The sequence below is a fragment of the Gigantopelta aegis genome, chromosome 5 (genome assembly GCF_016097555.1).
Source record: "Gigantopelta aegis isolate Gae_Host chromosome 5, Gae_host_genome, whole genome shotgun sequence".
Classification (NCBI taxonomy): domain Eukaryota; kingdom Metazoa; phylum Mollusca; class Gastropoda; order Neomphalida; family Peltospiridae; genus Gigantopelta; species Gigantopelta aegis.
The window spans coordinates 27,886,482-27,906,035 of NC_054703.1; the positions used below are offsets into that span (position 1 = coordinate 27,886,482).

The 19,554-nt window shown below is 36.8% G+C and overlaps 1 protein-coding gene across 3 annotated transcripts; it reads right to left on the bottom strand.

Moving 5' to 3' along the window:
* Window positions 1-10,205: 10,205 nt before the first annotated feature.
* Window positions 10,206-18,872, bottom strand: LOC121373240 (zinc finger protein 155-like). Of its 3 annotated transcripts, none has more exons than XM_041499747.1 (4): window positions 18,767-18,872; window positions 18,573-18,672; window positions 14,270-14,706; window positions 10,206-11,377 (listed from the first exon to the last, which is right to left on the bottom strand). In XM_041499747.1, the coding sequence occupies exons 3-4, from the start codon at window positions 14,682-14,684 to the stop codon at window positions 11,205-11,207; spliced, it is 588 nt and encodes a 195-aa protein (XP_041355681.1). In that variant the 5' UTR covers window positions 14,685-14,706; window positions 18,573-18,672; window positions 18,767-18,872; the 3' UTR covers window positions 10,206-11,204. The 3 variants fall into 3 exon arrangements, with proteins under 3 accessions (XP_041355681.1, XP_041355679.1, XP_041355680.1); XM_041499745.1 differs by having other exon boundaries at window positions 18,761-18,872; XM_041499746.1 differs by having other exon boundaries at window positions 18,573-18,849.
* Between the last annotated feature and the right edge of the window lie 682 nt (window positions 18,873-19,554).

Consider the following 19,554-nt stretch of genomic DNA (forward strand, 5'->3'; position numbering starts at 1 on the left):
AGAACAAAACCAGGATTAAAACCCAGACAAAAGTACCAATCAATGGCTTCCTCTCATAAATTGTTATTTTAAGTCCAATAAATATATTTTTCATTAATCACAATAAAATATTGAAAAATATCTGTTTTGCGTTTTCATTGTGTCAGTATAAATATTCGACCGAGCAGTCAATTCTTTTTATTTTTGGCTAGTAACTTTTTTTTCTTTTTTTTTTAAATTCTGTTAACTCTTTTACTAATTGCTATTTTCAGAATTCTGCCCATTTTCAACTCTAACCGCCCCCCCCCCCCCCCCCCCCAGTCAGGCCACCGATCTAATCTAGTGACCAAATTTAATGTGTAAAATTTTCTTTATTGATTATATTAATTAGAGATGCGCATCAAAATTTTAAAGGCCCACTATTTAATTTTTGGATGTAAATTTCAAAATTGTCCACTTAATTTGTTTCTGTCCCCGGACAAGCCCAGCGCTATCCAGAGACAGGCCCCGGGACGGACATGCTCGAAACTCTAATGGTATATGAGCATGTAAAAATCATTCGCACTCGCACCTGCGCTAAAGTAATATTGAAAATATGTCCTTTTCTTTGCAGTACGTAGACTACTCACCAGGGCCGTAGCTAGGGTGTTGTTTTTTTTTTTGTTTTTTTTTTTTGGGGGGGGGGGGGCAATTGAGTAGTTAATCGTCTAAAACTCCTTAAAGGGACATTCCTGAGGTTGCTGCAGTTTTTAAGATGTTATCGACAGAGACTTTTTAACGATTGTAATTACATATCAAATATATAGTTCTACATGAAATATTAGTGGCTGTATATTAAACGTGTTTCTGATCGTTCTAATATTTGTCCTAGGTTTTTCCTTTAAAATATTGTTTTTTTTCGTACGTACGAAATTATTTGAAAACAAAATCCAGTTGGGCTTCTTATAAATATTAAGACGACCAGAATCGCATTGAATATACAGACACTGATATTCTAAACAAGAAAATATATTTAATATGTAAGTTTATTCGTGACATATTCTATTAGTCAGAAACATCTTACAATGCAGCAAACTCAGGAATGTCCCTTTAGACGGTTAAGAAGAGAATTTTCTTTAAGTTTCTATAATTTTTTTCCGGATGTGTTTTCTTTTCATTTCAATTTATTTTCGTGATTATATCCAATTAAGATGGGAGTCGGTGCCGGGCTGCGAACTCTGTATCTACCAGCCTTATGTCCGATGGCTTAACCACGACATCACCGAGGCCGGTTAGAGATAGTTTGTAGTCAGGAGGTCATGGCTGAAATGTACCGGCCTCCTTTCAATTCCATCTTGACGTATTTCTTCCCGATCTGGCCGCACCTCCTATTGTTGACCTTATCTTGCGGTCTACCATCAGATCCCAGTCCTTGCCTCTCTACCCGCGACATATGTTCGCCTTTTCTGTCCACCCGTGCCACATGCCTGCCATTTGCCATCAGGTTTAGCTGCAGGCGTAGTCGGACTAATTTGGAATGTTCATTGGCCAGTTGTTCCTCCATGGGTTTGCAGCCCGGTACCGGCTATCACCCAGAGCGAGTTTTAACGTCTCAGTGGGTAGGTGCAAGATCACTGCACCCTCTTCTCTTTCACTAAACACTAACACACTGTCCTGGACAGACAGCCCAGATAGCTGAGGTGTGTGCTTAGGACAGCGTGCTTGAACCTGAATTGGACATGAGCACAAAAATAAGTTGATATGAAATGAAAATGCTCTGTGAAAATGAACTCATCTGAGTCATATCACTGTTCACCATTGTCTTTTTTCATCCCAACAAACCGGCCTCGGTGGCGTCGTGGCAGGTCATCGGTCTACAGGCTGGTAGGTAATGGGTTCGGATCCCAGTCGAGGCATGGGATTTTTAATCCAGATATCGACTCCAAACTCTGAGTGAGTGCTCCGTAAGGCTCAATGGGTAGGTGTAAACCACTTGCACCGACCAGTGATCCATAACTGGTTCAACAAAGGCCATGGTTTGTGCTATCCTGCCTGTGGGAAGCGCAAATAAAAGATCCCTTGCTGCTAATCGGAAGAGTAGCCCATGTAGTGGCGACAGCGGGCTTCCTCTCAAAATCTGTGTGGTCCTTAATCATATGTCTGACGCCATATAACCGTAAATAAAATGTGTTGAGTGCGTCGTTAAATAAAACACTGCTTTCTTTCATCCCAACAATCTCGTTCCAGCCAGTGCATCACGACTGGCATATCAAAGGTTGTGGTACGTACTATATTCTTCAAAACAATGTAGGGGAACCTGAAAAATTAATGTTAATATCAACTATTAGACAGAACGTACGTTTTGACCACATGCATCCTAGTAAAGAACGTTCAGGTCTGTTTGTCAACACACCGAAACACATTCCATAGTTTGCACGTACATCACGCAGTTGCCCCGTACACGTGCGTGGGGTGTCATTCTCGATTTTGACAATTTCCAGGAAGGTCCATCGATCACCGTGGGACATTATTTCGGTCAATCTTTTTTCATTCTGTTGATCATACAGTTGTTATTGTTTTGTTTTTAGTTATTTGTATTGTTTGAATTTGCAATTTACTGATAAAAAACGTCAACTTTCAAATTTCACTTCTGACCCCAATTGTCCTTCAAGATCTTTGGTGGTCATAAAACCTACTGTAATACTGAACTACCGGTTGTAATGTTTGCCCAATTAATTCACTATTATCATAACAACATTCCCCGCAGCTAATATACCTACAATTTTGGCAACTGTAAATTCTTATTAGAGTTCTCCTACTTTTTTTCTCTTTTTTTTGAAGAGTATAGTATTATCTTGTCTGTGGATGATGCATATAAAAGAACCCTTTGCTATTAATGGAAAAAATGTAGCGGGTTTCCTCTCTAAGACTATATGTCAAAATTAAAAAAAAATTACATCCAGTAGCAAATGATTAAGAATTCAATGTGTTCTAGTGGTGTTGTTTTAACTTAAACAAAACAAACTTTAACATCCCAACAAAAATTTAGTTTTGTTTAACGACACCACTAAAGCACATTAATTTATTAATCATGCCAGACATTTGGTTATTCTGAAATATATTTATAAAGTCGTAGCATCTACTACCCTGTCTGTGGGGAAGTGTATATAACAGATCCCTTACACAGAACTGCTAATAATTTAAAAAAAAAAAAAAAATGTAGCGTGGGTTTCTTTTGAAGACTACGTGCCAGAATTACAAAATGTTTGATATTCAACAATCAATGTACTCCAGAAATGTCGTGAAACAAAACAAGCTTTAACATTTCCGAATTTTGTGCCTGACACCTAAAAGCCACCAAGTTTAAAATGTGCTGAATATATTCTGGATGTGGGACGTAGCCAAGTTGTAAAGAGTTCACCTGATGCGTGGTCGGTTTAGGATCGATCCCCGTCGGTGGACCCACTGGGCTATTTCTCATCCAAGCCAGTGTACCACAACTGCTATATCAAAAGCCGTGGTATGTACTATCCTGCCTGTGAGGTGCTGCATATATAAAAGATCCCTTGCTACTAATTGAATGTTCCTGTCCAGGGCCCCGTTCCACGAAACGACCTTAGTCCTAAGATCACCTTAAGTGCATAGCTACCTTATACACTCAAGACGATCTTAGCGCTAACATCGCTTCGTGGAACGGGGCCCTGGATGAAGGAGCCGGGTGAGGTCGACACCTGCGCCCATGACAGGCGTGTGCTGCAACAGCTTGTCCTGAATATGCACGTTAAAACCTACGACCTGACCTGATCTGACTAATCGAATGGAGTAGCCCATTGCGTGTCGGCAGCGGGTTTCTCTTTCATTATCTGTGTGGTCCTTAACCATATGTCTTATGCATCTAACCGTAACTAAAATATGTTGTGCGTCGTTAAATCAGCGGTAAAGCTCCCGCTTGATGCACGGTCGGTATTGGGATCGATCCCCATCGGTGGGCCCATTGGGCTATTTCTCGTTCCAGCTAGTACACCACGTATATCAAAGGCCGTGGTATGTGCTATCCTGTCTATGTGATGATACATATAAAAGATTCCTTGCTGTTAATCGAAAAGCGTAGTCCATGAAGTGGCGACAGCGGGTTTTTCCTCTCTCAATATGTGTGGTCCTTAACCATATTATGTCCGACGCCATATAACCGTAAATAAAATGTGTTGAGAGCGTCGTTAAATAAAAATTTCCCTTCCTTCCTTCCTCTCTCAATATTTCCTTTCTTCCTTCCTCTCTCAATATCTGTGTGGTCCTTTAAACGATATATCCGACGCCACATAACCGTAATTAAATGTGTCGAGTGCGTCGTTAAATAAAACATTTCCTTCGTTAAATCACATTCTTGCCTTTCTTAACCAACTATTATTTTTCTTTCTTTTGACACGACCCTAACAGGCAATCAGTAAAACAGGTTATGAACCTTTCAACTTGTCACCTATTGCTAATTAATTATATTGCTTGTTTGTGCTCTTTACGCTGCTTGTATCAAATCAGAAACCCGATATATTTTAATTATACAGGTATATCATCTCGTGTTACAGTAAACACACCATTTTCCTTTGTACGCCTAGGGTGGGATTTAGCTGTCGATTGAGGTGCTTGCGTCGCAGGATCGAACCACCTCTGTGGATCCATTCAGCTGATTGGGTTTTTTCTTGTTACAACCAGTGCACCACAACTGGAAAAAGGTAGTGGTATGTGTTTTCCTGTCTGTGGGAAAGTGCATATAAAAGAACCCTTTCTGCATTAGGAAAAATGTAGAGGATCTCCTCTCAGGACTATGAGACAGAATTACCAAATGTTTGACATCCAATAGCCGATGATTAATAAATCAATGTGCTCCAGTGGTGTCGTTAAACAACACAAACTCTTGTACGCCTAATTACAACTTCCTATGAATAATGTCACGGCTCTGGGCCCATATTTTCGAAGCCATCTTAGCCCTACGGAATCGTAAAACCACCGTAGGGTGTGACGTCACTACAGCACATGCCATAGTGACGTCATAGCTTACGATGATTTTACGATTTCGTAGGCTAAGATTGCTTCGAAAATACGGGCCCTGGAGTACTGTTCTAGAATACGCCCGTCCCAGATGCTAGTACTTTTTCATACTCGGGCCACCAATTAATTCCTTTGGGCTACCGATGGCCGGTAAAATAATAATAATAATAATAATAATAATAATAATAATAAATAGATAAATAAAATCAATTTGTAAATTTTATAAATTTATTTCAACGTTTTATTTAACGACGCACTCAACACATTTTATTTACGGTTATATAGCGTCGGACATATGGTTAAGGACCACACAGATATTGAGAGAGGAAACCTGTTGTCGCCACTTCATGGGCTACTCTTTCCGATTAGCAGCAAGGGATCTTTTATACGCACCATCCCACAGACAGGGTAGTACATAACACGGCCTTTGATATACCAATTGTGGTGCACTGACTGGAGCGAGAAATAGCCCAATGGGCCCACCGACTGGGATCGATCCGTACCACTGGGCTACGTCCGCCCCTGTCCCTTTAAAGTATAAACATTACGACATATTTGTCAATATTAGGACCGTTTTAGATATATTGAAATCAAACATTAAATTACATTGTTTAGAGTATCCATTCCATTGATCGAAAGCGTTTCTGATCATACTGGTGTTTTTACTACCACAAAATGCATTTTTAAAACGGTTATGTAGACGAGTTCTAGTCTAGTTTAACGGGATTTCCCCAATTTTAACGACACGTACATGTGTTTTGATCTATTGCACATAACTTTATTCAAATGTTACAGAAGGGCCGTAGCTAGGGGGGGGGGGGGGCGCATGCGGGGGACACCTAAAGAAAATGTTCTTTTTAACCGTTTAAGGTGTTTTAGACTATTAACTACTCAGTTGCTACAACCCACCCACCCCCCGTAATAACAACAAAAAAATCCTAGCTACGGCCCTGTACAAGTTTGTAGATGAATCAAATTATTTTACGGGTTGAAACTAGGATCTGCGATTTAATCAGCAGTAATTGTGTGTGATCATATCTACCTGGGCAGGTGATTTTTTTTTTTTTTTTAAATAAATAAATAAATAATTTAAAAATCTTAAATAAATAAAACTTCTATAACCATTGGTACAGGTTTGGATATCATGGTGGTTATGCCATCAGTCTGTAAGGCTGGCAGGTACTGGGTTCGCATCCTGTCCCAGACTGTGACGAGCGGTTGATCTAGGATCGACTCTGTGGGTGGGTCTACTGGACTATTTCTCAGTCCAGCCAGTGCACCCCGATTGGTATACAAAAGCACCTGGTATCACATGCTATCCTGTCTGTGGGATGAAGCATATAAAAGATCTCTCGCTACCAATTGAACAAATATAGCGGGTTTCCTCTCAAAGACTAAATGTCACAATTACCAAATGTTTGCCATCCAAATCCTGATTAACAGTGTGCTCTAGTGGTGTTGTTATGATCCAAAACAAACTTTCAACTTATATACGTACTGGGAACACCCAGAGCGAGTTCTTGCGAGAAGGTGTACGGTCACTACACTGATTTTCCTCCAGGCGCGGTTTCTGGGGTTTGTGAAAGGGGACGCTCGACATGGTAAGAGGAAGGAAGGAAATGGTTTATTTAACGACGCACTCAACACATTTTATTTACGGTTATATGGCGTCGGGACATATGGTTAAGGACCACACAGATATTGAGGGAGGAAACCCGCTGTCGCCACTTCATGGGCTACTCGTTTTGATTAGCAGCAGGGAATCTTTTATATGCACCATCCCACACAGGATAACACATACCACGGCCTTTGATGTACCAGTCGTGATGCAATGGCTGGAGCGAGAAATAGCCCAATGGGCCCACTGACGGGGATCGATCCCAGACCGACCGTGCGCTTTACTGCTGGGCTACTTCCCACCCCCCCCCCCCCGACATGGCAAGAGGTGTTTGAACAGGCTTTTATTATTAGCCCCCCCCCCCCCCCAATCCCTTTTTTACGTCAGCGGAAAAAGTATTTCCTCTACCCTCCTGAATCCGCGCCTGCGCACTATTCATTAACCCACTGTCCTGGGTTTTCTTTTAACTACTTCATGGGCAGGGCCGTACCCTCCGGGGGGGGGGGGGGGGGGGGGGGGGGTCAGTTACCCCCTGAGAATCTCACCTTTTTTTTTTTTTACTCCAGAAAATAGCATAAACATTTCAGGGCTTAATTTGTATAGTGTTTCATTTGTTTATAAAAAGTAATGACACCCCCCCCCCCCCCCCCCCTCCGGATTTTGATCAGGGTACGGCCGTGATGGAGACAGGAATCATGAACTGAATTGAATTTTAGATTTAAATAAAGTGCACTGATAGAACATACGTTTATTTTTTTAAATACATTGCACATGTAACATTAATAGTATATAAATATTTCACCTTTTAACTGAGGAAAGAAGGAAAGAAAGAAATAATGCACGAACAAATAAAGAGAGAGATAAAATAGTAGCTTCAAAGGCCACTACAGACCTTTCATTTAATTCATAATAATTGCTTAACAATCAATTGTAATAAAATCTGCTCAAATGTTCACATTTAAAGATAAATAAATAAAGTTTGTTTTGTTTAACGACACCACTGGAGCACATCGGCTATTGAATGTCAAACATTTGGTAATTCTGACTCGTAGTCATTAGAGGAAACCCGCTGCATGTTTTCTATGCACTTCCCCAGACATGAAAACACATACCACGGCCTTTTTTCACTTGTGGTGCACTGGTTTCGAACGAGAAAAAACCCAGTCAGCTGAATGGATCCACCAAGGTGGTTCGATCCTGCGACACAAGACCCTCAAGCGAGCAGTCAACCGACTGAGCTAAATCCCGCCCCACATTTTGAATACTGGCAAGATAGAAATACAGGTGTCAGAAGGTGGGGTGGGAGTGGGTGGTGGGGTGAGGCTAACATTGACCCTAACATCACTGATGGTGAAGTGACCTGTGTATATGTGTTGCACATGCTCCCCCCCCCCCCCCCCCCCCCCCCCACCAAAAAGTGAATGAATGTCCTACAGGCAGTGCAGGAAGGATGAAATAGTCTTGTGTCGTGCTTGCATTGGTCATACTTACTTGACCCATTCATTTATCTTGAAAAAAAGATTCTCCATCTCAGTGTGATATTTTGGTGGTGTGCAATCATTTTAAAGAAACTGGCAAAAGATATATTTGATCAAAGAACTGTGATGGAATCATTTCGATTCCATCCATAACTTATTTTACAGTTTCTACGTGATACTGACTTTCACTCTAAATTTTAATATTTTCTAACTGCGATATTTGTATTTTTGCACAGTTCTTTACACTGTGTTTTTATTTAACTGTTAAATTTTTATATTGATGTTGATCATTACTTCTTGTTTTGAATTACCATACAGAGGCGGAACCTAAAAAACTATTTGTTCATTCGTTCATTCGAATAACTCTCCCAACCCCCTACTCAGGGTTTCTGACCGAGTATAAAATGGCGCCATACCTATTTTATTTTTTTTGTAGATTTTATTGTTTTAAATTAACCTTTTGACAAAATTAATGACTCAATATCATTACTGTATGATTTTCTTAACCCTAATCCTAAACCTATCCCATTTTCTTTCTGGGGGAGGCCCCCCATACCCCCTGTTGACTGTGGTTGCATTCAATTCCATAGCGCCATACCCAAACATTTCTTTTTGGCAGAAACACTGCGTACCCATTGCTGGCTTCTTCATACTAGTCTGACTTTATTCCAAGTTAATAAACTGGACATCCACACTGTTCTTATTGAAGTGTTCTTATTACCGATATCTGTTTTAACAAAGAACCATGGAAGTGCAGTTTTCAGGGAGTTGGTCTATGTGACGTTTTGCCCTTTGTTCACTCGCTGGAATATTTCATGGAAACGCCCTTTCTCTTAACAAGTTGAATTGCACAGCAATGCCAATGTTGTCACTTGCTCTGGCTATAATATTACCAATAATATGAACATACAGTTACATGTAGTTCCAACATTTGAATTATTACATTCCTTATGCCATTTGGTAACATCTTGAAACTTCCCCTGAAAACATAATGGCATCATCCATTATATCAATTATTACATAAAATTATTTCGCCAAATCCAAAATATAATTCGCCGATTGTTTTTGAAATTCGCGAATTTGGAGAGTGCCAGAGTTAGACCTGTCATCATAGCTGTTGTCATTAAACAAATCCAAAATATTGCAGCAGTTAGAAAGAAAGAAAGAAATAAATGTTTTATTTAATGACGCACTCAACACATTTTATTTACGGTTATATGGGGTCAGACATATGGTTACGGATCACACAGATATTGAGAGGAAACCCGCTGTCGTCACTTCATGGGCTACTCTTTTCGATTAGCAGTAAAGGGATATTTTATATGCACCATCCCACAGACAGGATAACACATACCATGGCCTTTGATATACCAGTCGTGGTGCACTGGCTGGTGCGAGAAATAGCCCAATGGGCCCACCAACAGGGATCGATCCCGCCCCTGCAGTAGTTATCCATTGAATAAATGTTAACACCATCATATAGTTTTAAAGGGACATACCCTAGTTTTTAAACACTGAGACATATTTTTTACTATTATAGCCGTTTTTGATAACTGAAATCATACTTTACTTAGATTTTATTGTTTAGATTCTCCATTTCCGCACATTCAAAGTGTTTTTTGGTCATCCTGGTGTCTTTAATATCACAAAATGCATTTCGAGAGATCATATTTTTAAAAACACACGTGTCTGAGAAGTAACAGTTATGGAGTCGAGTTTTAGTCTATTTTTAGAAGGTATTTCACCATTTATAAGTCACAGACTCATGTTTCACTCAATTATAACTTTATTCAAATGTGTTACAGGTTTGTAGATGAACTCAACTTAGTGTTAATTTTCACGGGCTGAAACTAGGGTCCGTCCCTTTAAAAAAAATCTAAAATATTGCAGTAGTTGTCCACTGAATAAATGTTAACACCGTCAAGCAGGTTTAATGATGTAGAAAGAATACTATATTTAAGTGGTCATTAAGATTCATGTGCTATGTTTTTTTCTAGTTGTTTCAAAGCATATTAAACAAGCAAAAGCAAAGTGATACATTTTAAAACAAATTGTAAGATAACAAACACCACTATAGTATTCTATTTGTAACACATCCTCAAATACCAGGTTTAAAATAAATTTAATCATCTTTTCTTGAACAACAGATGTAGTGTTCTATTTTTAACATATTCTGAAAATCCAGGTTTAAAGTAAATTTAAACATATTTTCCAACTAAACTAATCTCAAAGCAATCCGTTTCAGAATAATTTACACATCATAGAGCAATCAATTTCGATTGTGCCCATTTCACTGGATGGTATGGCTGTGGGAACCGGGTCATCACCTAGAAGCAGCCAATCATATATCTTTAAATTGATCACACTTGTGTGTTACTGTTGTGTGATATCATAAATAAGCATGGTGTTCTCACCAATGTGTGTAGATCCAATTTCGACTGTGCTTATTTCACTGGATTGTGTGGCTGTGGGAACTGGGTCATCACCTAGGAGCAACCAATCATATATCTTTAAATTGAACACACTTGTGTGTTATTGCCGTGTGATATCATAAATATGCATGGTATTCTCACCAATGGGTGTAGATCCAATTTCGACTGTGCTTATTTCACAGGATTGTATGGCTGTGGCAACTGAGTCATCACCTAGGAGCAGTCAGTCATACATGTATATTTATCTCCTTAAATTGATCACACATGTGTGTTATTCCTGTGTGATATCATAAATATGCATGGTGTTCTCACCAATGGGAGTAGATCCAATTTCGATTGTGCTTATTTCACTGGATTGTATGGCTGTGGCAACCGGGTCATCACTTAGGAGCAGTCAATCATATATGTATATCCTTAAATTGATCACACATGTGCGTTATTGCTGTGTCAAATCATAAATATGCATGGTATTCTCACCAATGGGTGTAGATCCAATTTCAGTTGTGCTTATTTCACTTAATCATATAGCTGTGGCAATCGGGTCATCACCTAGGTGAGCAGCCAATCTTTAAATTGATCACACTTGTGTGTTATTGCTGTGTGATATCATAAATACGCATGGTGGTATCACCAATAGGTTTAGAAGAACATTTCTCTTCTTTTTTTTTTAAGTCACTGTATAATTGAATCCAGAGAAATTTCATACTGTTCGTATATTTCCACTTCAGGATCTGTGGCACTTACTATAAGATGTTTCTCAAGTTCGGCTGGATTCGAGGTTCCTCCGACTACGAAAGTGTGTGGTTTGTTAGAAGCATGAGCTTTGGCAAAATGGCGTCTCAAACCTAAAAAAAAGAGAAAATAATTAGTTTCACAGGTAGTGTTTTTGCCAGAAAGACATTTTTGGTATGGCGCTATGAAATTGAATATTTACAATGTGTGTGCATATTTTAACCACAGTCAATAGTGGGTATGGGGGGGGCCTCCCCCAGAAAGAAAATCGGTCAGGTTAAGAAAATCATACAGTAATGATGTCATTAATTAAAAATGTTATTAGCCAAACACTAAATGTTGCAGCCACTTTTCATAAATATTAGCAACTGCAGGCCTCTGCAAATTGTGAGACCGATAGTTTCATTCGTGTATCGCTCGCGCAAGTATAGTTTACATAACCCATTTTTCGTTCGCGCATTGAAGGAAGGAAGGAAATGTTTTATTTACGACGCACTCAACACATTTTATTTATGGATATATGGCGTCGAACAGATATTGAGGGAAGAAACCTGCTGTTGCCACTTCATAGATTTTATACTCTTTTTGATTAGCAGCAAGGGATCTTTTATATGCACCATCCCATAGACAGGATAGCACATACCACGGCCTTTGATGTACCAGTCATGGTGCACTGGCTGGAGCAAGAAATAGCCCAATGGGCCCACTGACGGGGATCGATCCCAAACTGACTGTGCATCAAGGGAGTGCTTTACCACTGGGCTACGTCTCGCCCCTATTCGCGCATTGAATTTATGACATCATTTACATGGTCATGACGGGTGACGTAAAAAACGAAATGGGTTACCTGAATTTGTTGTTACATAAGCCATAAATGGTTTACACAAATTCTCAGAAGCCTAAACTGGCTAACTGGTGAACCCTGCCTAAGCCCTGTGAGTTGTCAATAAATAAACATTCATTTCATCTCCTCTTGTATAAATAAACTCATTTCTTACACACCCGTTGGTGAGAACACCATGGGCTATTTTTGTTTACACATGGTTGTTAACACACATATGCAGGGCTAAAAATTCCCATGGAAGCAGACCACGGGAATCCTCCGATTCTAAACATTTTCACAGAACTTTATCAACAGTGCTAGTATATCAATGTTATCATATGTATATAAAATTCTGTGTCATATGCTACTAACTGTATATGGATTGAACAAAAAAGACCTTACTATTTACTGGTAAGAATAACCAATTTGTCAGTAACAGTTTATCCTGTTTTAAAGCACAAAAACAAACAAAAAAAACTAAGTTTTTTTAGTTGTTGGTTCCATTTTTTCTTTACAGTCAGTGTTTTTTTTTTAGGTGTCTTACCAGCCCCAAGTTCAACCAGCAAACGTTCGCAAACTGATTGGTTTCCAATGTGGCCACTTGGTTTACCGTGGACCGCACAAACTAGTCTGGCGGAAGTCTTTCCACCCTGGCTGAACACAGACCATTACTTTTCGAAGATTGCTCATTTGTAAACAGCGCATGGGATACTTTTGCCGATGTATTTTGTGCATTGGTTCAATGTTTGTATGGATATTACTGAAGCACATTTCCACAACCGACAAAAAGATGTATTGATTAAAAGAGCAGGTAATTCAAGGTTAGGAACTGTCCGAACATAATATCAGCGAACTAACGTAGAAATTGGGGAACACTTAATTACTGTCTATTGTTATTATGTATGAATTGAACAAACATGTTCCTTTCGGTTCTCTTCGTTGGCAATTTGGTTCATAGAAATTGGCCAACCACCACTTGGCTCCAGGCCAGACTAGTCTCGATAAACCACTATTCGAATGTATGCTATGCTTTTGAAGCCAGTTTAAATTGAAACTTGATAACCAGACAATTTTTTATTGTTATTTTGTTAATTCAGTAACGTTTTACTCACTGATTCTTCAATTTAATAAATTTGTGGAAATATTTCACGCAAATGCAAACAGATTTGGATGTTTTATGCTTGCGCGAATTTTTAGCCCTGATATGTTAACACACAATTTCAAAACATACGACTGGCTGCTCCTAGGTGATGACCAGGTCACCAATCAAAAACTACAATCCAATCAAAAACTACACAATGGAAATCAATTAAACTGTGACATATAGTTAACCTGACATTCATGTGTCTGTGACGCGTACATGTAAGTCAGCTACAAGTGCAACGCTTGTAAATAACTTTTAGTCGAAAAAGATGTTAAAATTTGCTTAAAAACATGTTTTTCAGGATATGTAAACACTAGAATAATACATTTGTGTCCGTTAGATACCATTTATCTCACAACTCATTGTTTAAAAATGTATCAAACTCGCTTTCGCTCGTTAGATACATTTTAAAACAACTCGTTGTGAGATAAATGGTATCTAACGGACACTTGTGTATTAGTCTCTGTTTATTACCCCAGCAGGCACTTATAACGGGGAAAATAAAAATCATAATTTCTCACTGAGAAATTATCATGCCTTAGTTTAACGTGCACTATTACTGGACGATTTGACGCCAACAAACCAATCACCTTGTCGGTACTAAATATGACGTCATCACGATTTGACAAAGCGCACACATTGACGTCACGTAGTTTAAAGCGTTTTCATCTTTCTGGTTTCAGTGTTAAATATGTAATAAAATGATAGTTTAATGCAATTCATTATAGATTTTGTTTACAGAATATATAGAACTTTGGGTTTTGAAAATTATCTGTAAACTGTGAATAAAATACAAAGTTAAAGCAATACACAGAACAGTAAAGTAGTTTCTATATACATGGCTTTAAAAAAAAAAAAAATAGCTGGGCTAATAAATAGAATAACAAACTCGGTACCAGTTATTATCAAATTTATGTCCCTCGTGAAATAATTTTCACTTTGTCACTCGCTAAAGCTCATGACAAGTGAAAATTATTTCACTCGGGACATAAATTTGATAATAACTGGTAACTCGTTTATTATCCTCTATTTAATCACCTGATTTTCTCGCAAAGTTTTTCCCACAGATATCACACGTGTAGTCCTTCCTTCCCAGGTGAGAGTTGATGTGAAGATGAAGCTTGGCGCATGTGTTGTATTCCTTCTGACACACGTTACACCGGCACGTACGCAGCCCTGGGTGCTGCCGGAAATGTGTCATCAGCTCTCTCTTTGTGCTCACGTCGAGTCCACACTCACAACAGTGGAACAGTTTGTCAAGAATCGGGGTCTGTGACGCTTTGTCTTCCGAGCCGTCGGTGTGTTCCGTTTTAATCAGAACAGTCGGTTTTTCCAGTCTCTCAATGCCTTCTGTTTTGATCAGAACAGTAGGGTTTTCCAGTCTCTCAATGTCTTCAGTTTTAATCAGAACTATTGGGTTTTCTGTCAATGTGTTGTTGCCTGTTTCTGCCATTATCCAGTGAATTTATTATGAGCTGAAAGAACAAGAAAAAGAGAAGTAAATTAATATTATAAGGTTTTTTTTGGATGCTGTTGTAACTGGAATGTACCTGGTTGATGTAAAACTTAATAAGATTTGTAATTTTGAGTGTATAAATTATGTTAATGGGGCATTTCATGGTATTTGGTCTGCAACTACGAAAATAAAAAGAATTACATTTACAGGGAAAGTAAAAATCTTAAGGGTCTTGAATATGTAAAATTTAAACATGTACTCTACGCCAGGTAGACTTTGTAAGGATATTTTTTGTCTAAACATAAACAAAATTGTGACGGACGTGACATTTAGGTTTTTTTCAATATCTTTATTAAAAATCCAGTGAAGAATTTTTTTTACTATAGACATAGAAACCTTCATACTCTTGTAACTTGTGCACGAAATTTTTGGTCAAGAATTATGGAATTAGTTAATTGATTTTTATAACTAATTTGAAATGTCATATCCGTCACATTTTTAATAATGAAAGTTTATTTTTCTCTAAAAGTTATAAAGTTAAAAACAAAACCTCATGTATTTTCCTACTTCTTTATCTGTTTTAAGAGACTGTGAATTTAATTTTGAAGAATTTCATGTGAAATTGATGAAATCTGAAAATAATTACTGTGACAGACGTGACATTTAGAATACATGTATAAATTTGCCAAGACTGATTAACTAAAGATATGGGAAATCTTTACCACAGACATATATAAATCTTCATACCCTTGTAACTTGAGCATAACATTTTTTTCACTCGTGAATTATGTAATTAGTTAAGTGATTTTTATAACTAATTTGAAATGTCACATCCATCACATTTTTGATAATAAAAGTTAGTTTTATCTAAAAGTTATAAAGTTAAGAATATAGATTTGCCAATATTTTGATTGATTAAACATGGGAAAATCTTTACCATAACATATAAACCTTCATACCCTTGTGACTTGCGCATATAGCATTTTTAGTCATTAATTATGATTAGTTAATTGATTAGTATAACAAATTTGAAATGTCATGTCCAACATGTTTTTGATAATAAAACTTCAGTTTTATCTAAAAGTTATAAAGTTAAAAACAAAACCTCATGTATTTCCTATTTCTTTGTTCGTTTTAAAATATTGTGAAATTAATTTTGAAGAATACACGTGAAATTGATGAATTGAAATTTGAAAATAATTTTTGTGATGAATGTGCCATGATTTTGATTGATTTAACATATACCGTACGTATTGTTTTCAGTCACATTATTCATTGCAAAAGTGGGTGATTTTGTAAGCTTAGAATTTTTCATTTCAATGTACATGGATTGACTAAAAGAAAAATGTGATTTCTCTTCATTTTAATTTTACTTTATATAATGATTTTTTCAGAAAATTAAGTCTGAATAATAAATTTCAGCCAGACTGCTTTCATACTGTCGAAGGTATTCTACTAGTATAATATAAAGTTATGAATTGTTGTACATTATAAAGTTTAATCAGATGTCATCATTATGTTTTGTATCAAGATTTCTATCATTTTATGGGGTAACTTTGAATCTTGACATAATGTTACGTCCATCACGGTACCTTTATTGATTAGTAATTGATTATTAAATTATATCAACCGTCTTTTTATTTTCTCTGCATGGCATTGAAAAACAACATAGTGACCTAACAAAATAATTATTGGGATATGTTACTGCAGTTTGCAGACCTAGTTCAAGTGGATTATTAGTATATACTGATTGCGTTGTTGATATTATTCGATGACAAAAGTCATAATCAAATTTATTAAATAAAATTTCAGCCAAGAGAAAAAGAAAAAAAACAAAACACGATCGAGCGATAAATAGTGTTTTTGCGTTTTTCACTAGCCCGAACTTAAAAACCATTAGTAACAGGCGTCGGGCTAGCGGATTTGTCAAACTGATATATAATAGAAGATATAGGAGAGCAAAGTTTATATGTTGAACTTGCTCAAACATTTCTTATGTCCAAATAATGTCACATCCATCACACTCATTAATATGTACATGTTTCCAAAAGTACAAATACAAAACTTTTTTTTTCTTGGGTGAAGTAAACATCTCTTATATGGTTTCTATCAATACAAAATGTAAAATAAAATACAGACGTTTCCATGGAAACATAGTTTTAGTGTTTTCCCTAGCTTCTTTTAGCGTGGTGCAGCACCATGCCTCAACAGTCTAGCACCATCTTGCCTTAATCAGCGCTTAGTATGCTGCACTGAGATTAAAAAAGCTTTTTTCAATAATTAATTCTAAAATTGCCTTGATGAAATGCTCAAAAAATATATTATTAATTAATAAAAATGTTTCTGTTATGTATTTTGCCATTCATTTATTAAAACAAGAACATTAATTACATTTATGTTTATTTAAAAAAAACTATGCATCTATATATAGTTAAGAAACATATTTTTTCATGTAGTGGCCTTAAAAATGGAAAATGACGAACTGCATGTGCGGTACCATACTTTTTACAAATGCATGCGCCTGAACGCAGTTAAAAATGTCACCCTTTCCTGTTTGACGGAGGGTGTTTCACTTTTATTTACTTCAATGGATTTGTTTTACGTCCACATTGTTAATTTTTTACGTTAATTGATTGCAATCTATTTTGTTTCACATATATCGTAGCTGAAAAATGTAGAATAGTTTTTCTGTAAATATTGTATTCGTGTTTTTGTAGTTAGGTGAACGCAGTTTGGGACATCAATGGTACATTTTTGGTTTGTGTGTCCATTTGTTGCACCATTTCGGTTGAGAAACGGTTGAAGCACATGATGCCTCACGTTTTTAATACAGGCTATATATATATATATATATATATATATATATATATATATATATATATATATATATCATATAATATCTTACATTTTCAGTGCAATCAAAGTATGTGATATTTTTCAGATCACATACTTTAAGAATTTGATAACTTTGCAAATTAGATGTAAATTAGTCGAGGTCTCGGCACTAGGTTTATTGACATTTAAGCAAACATACTTGGATGACACTCCGTGATTGATGTATGCATTCATAGTCATCAAATAAAAACATTTCAATGACAATTTGACACTGAAAGCTGTCCAGCATTCAGAAAACAAAAAACTTTATATTCATGTACAAGGACATCCAAAATGACGTCATTCGAGATGTACGTCATTTCCATTCAAAAATACACTGCGCCACATATTCTTACGTCATTTGAATATCTAGTAATGGCGAACTGGAATTAAAGTTGCGTGTACAGTTTACAAAAACATGTTGTATTAAGCTTGAGCTTATATGATAAAGAGATTATTACCCTCGTGTATTTCAGGATCGTCAGTATCATATATTAGGAATAAAAATAATGTATTATGCTCGCCAGAGGCTCGCATAATAAATTTTTATTCCTAATATATGATATTGATGATACCGAAAAACACTGGTAATAACCTCTATATATATACACACACATGATATATGATATGTAACAAGATCCAGACGTAGTGAGAACCAGGGGACCAACGCACCCTAGTGGTAAAGCATTCGCTTGATGCACGGTCAGTCTAGGATTGATCCCCATCGGTGGACCCATTGGGCTATTTCTCGCTCCAGCCAGTGATCCACAACTAGTGTAACAAAGGCTGTGGTATGTACTATCCTGTCTTTGGGATGGTGCATATAAAAGATCACTTGCTGTTAAAAAAGAGTAGCCCATTAAGTGGCGACAGCAGGTTTCCTCTCTCAATATCTGTGTGGTCCTTATTAGACCTTAACCATAACACTGACGCCATATAACCGTAAATAAAATGTATTGAATGCGTCATTAAATAAAACAATTTCCTTCTTCTAGTAAGAACCATACTTACTACGTCCCTCCGGACAACCCATAGACTGCAGTAGTTGTTTGCCTACTATTATCCTGGAAACGCTCGGTCGATCCACTTTGAGTTTGATTGCGGCTTGTGACTAAAAAAAATAAACCGTTTGTATTGGGGTACTGTTACAAATATTTACATCGAAAAAGTCTCATACTGATAACTGATCAACAACTTACATTTACCTTTTATCAAAACACAATTATTATCAACGGAACATAATATTTAGGGTTGTTTTCACAACTGCCGTTTCCAAACAAAATCTGGTTTTCAGTAAACCGGAAATGAACTGAGATGTTACGAAAGTAAAACTTATTCATGATACGAAACGAACGTTAAAGATATAATAAATTAAAGGGACATACCCTAGTTTTTAAACATTAAGGCATATTTTTCACTATTAGAAACTTTTATGATCACTGAAATCAAAAATTACTTATATTTTATTGTTTAGATTATCCATTTCCGTACAACCGTAGTGTTTCTGTAATTCTGGTGTTTCTAATACCACGAAATGCATTTTTCATATTTTAAAAACGCACGTGCGTGTGAGAACTAACGGTTATAGAGTCGCGTTTTAGTCTATTTTTAAAGGGACATTCCTGAGTTTGCTGCAATTTTTAAGATTTATGGACTAACAGAGACTTTTTAACGATTGTAATCAACTGTATTTTTCTGCATAAAATATTATTGGCTGTATATTAAACCTGTTTCTGATCGTTCTAATATTTGTACTGGGTTAAATTGCATTTTATTTTCTAAAATATGTTTTTTTCGTACGTACGAAGTTATTTGAAGACAAAATCCAGTTTGGGCGTCTTACAAATATTAAGACGACCAGAAACACATTGAATATATACAGACACTGATATTCTAAACAAGAAAATATATTTAATATGTAAGTTTAATCGTAGAAATATTTTATTAGTCGGAAATATTTTTAAATGCAGCAAACTTAAGGGCATTTCAAAGT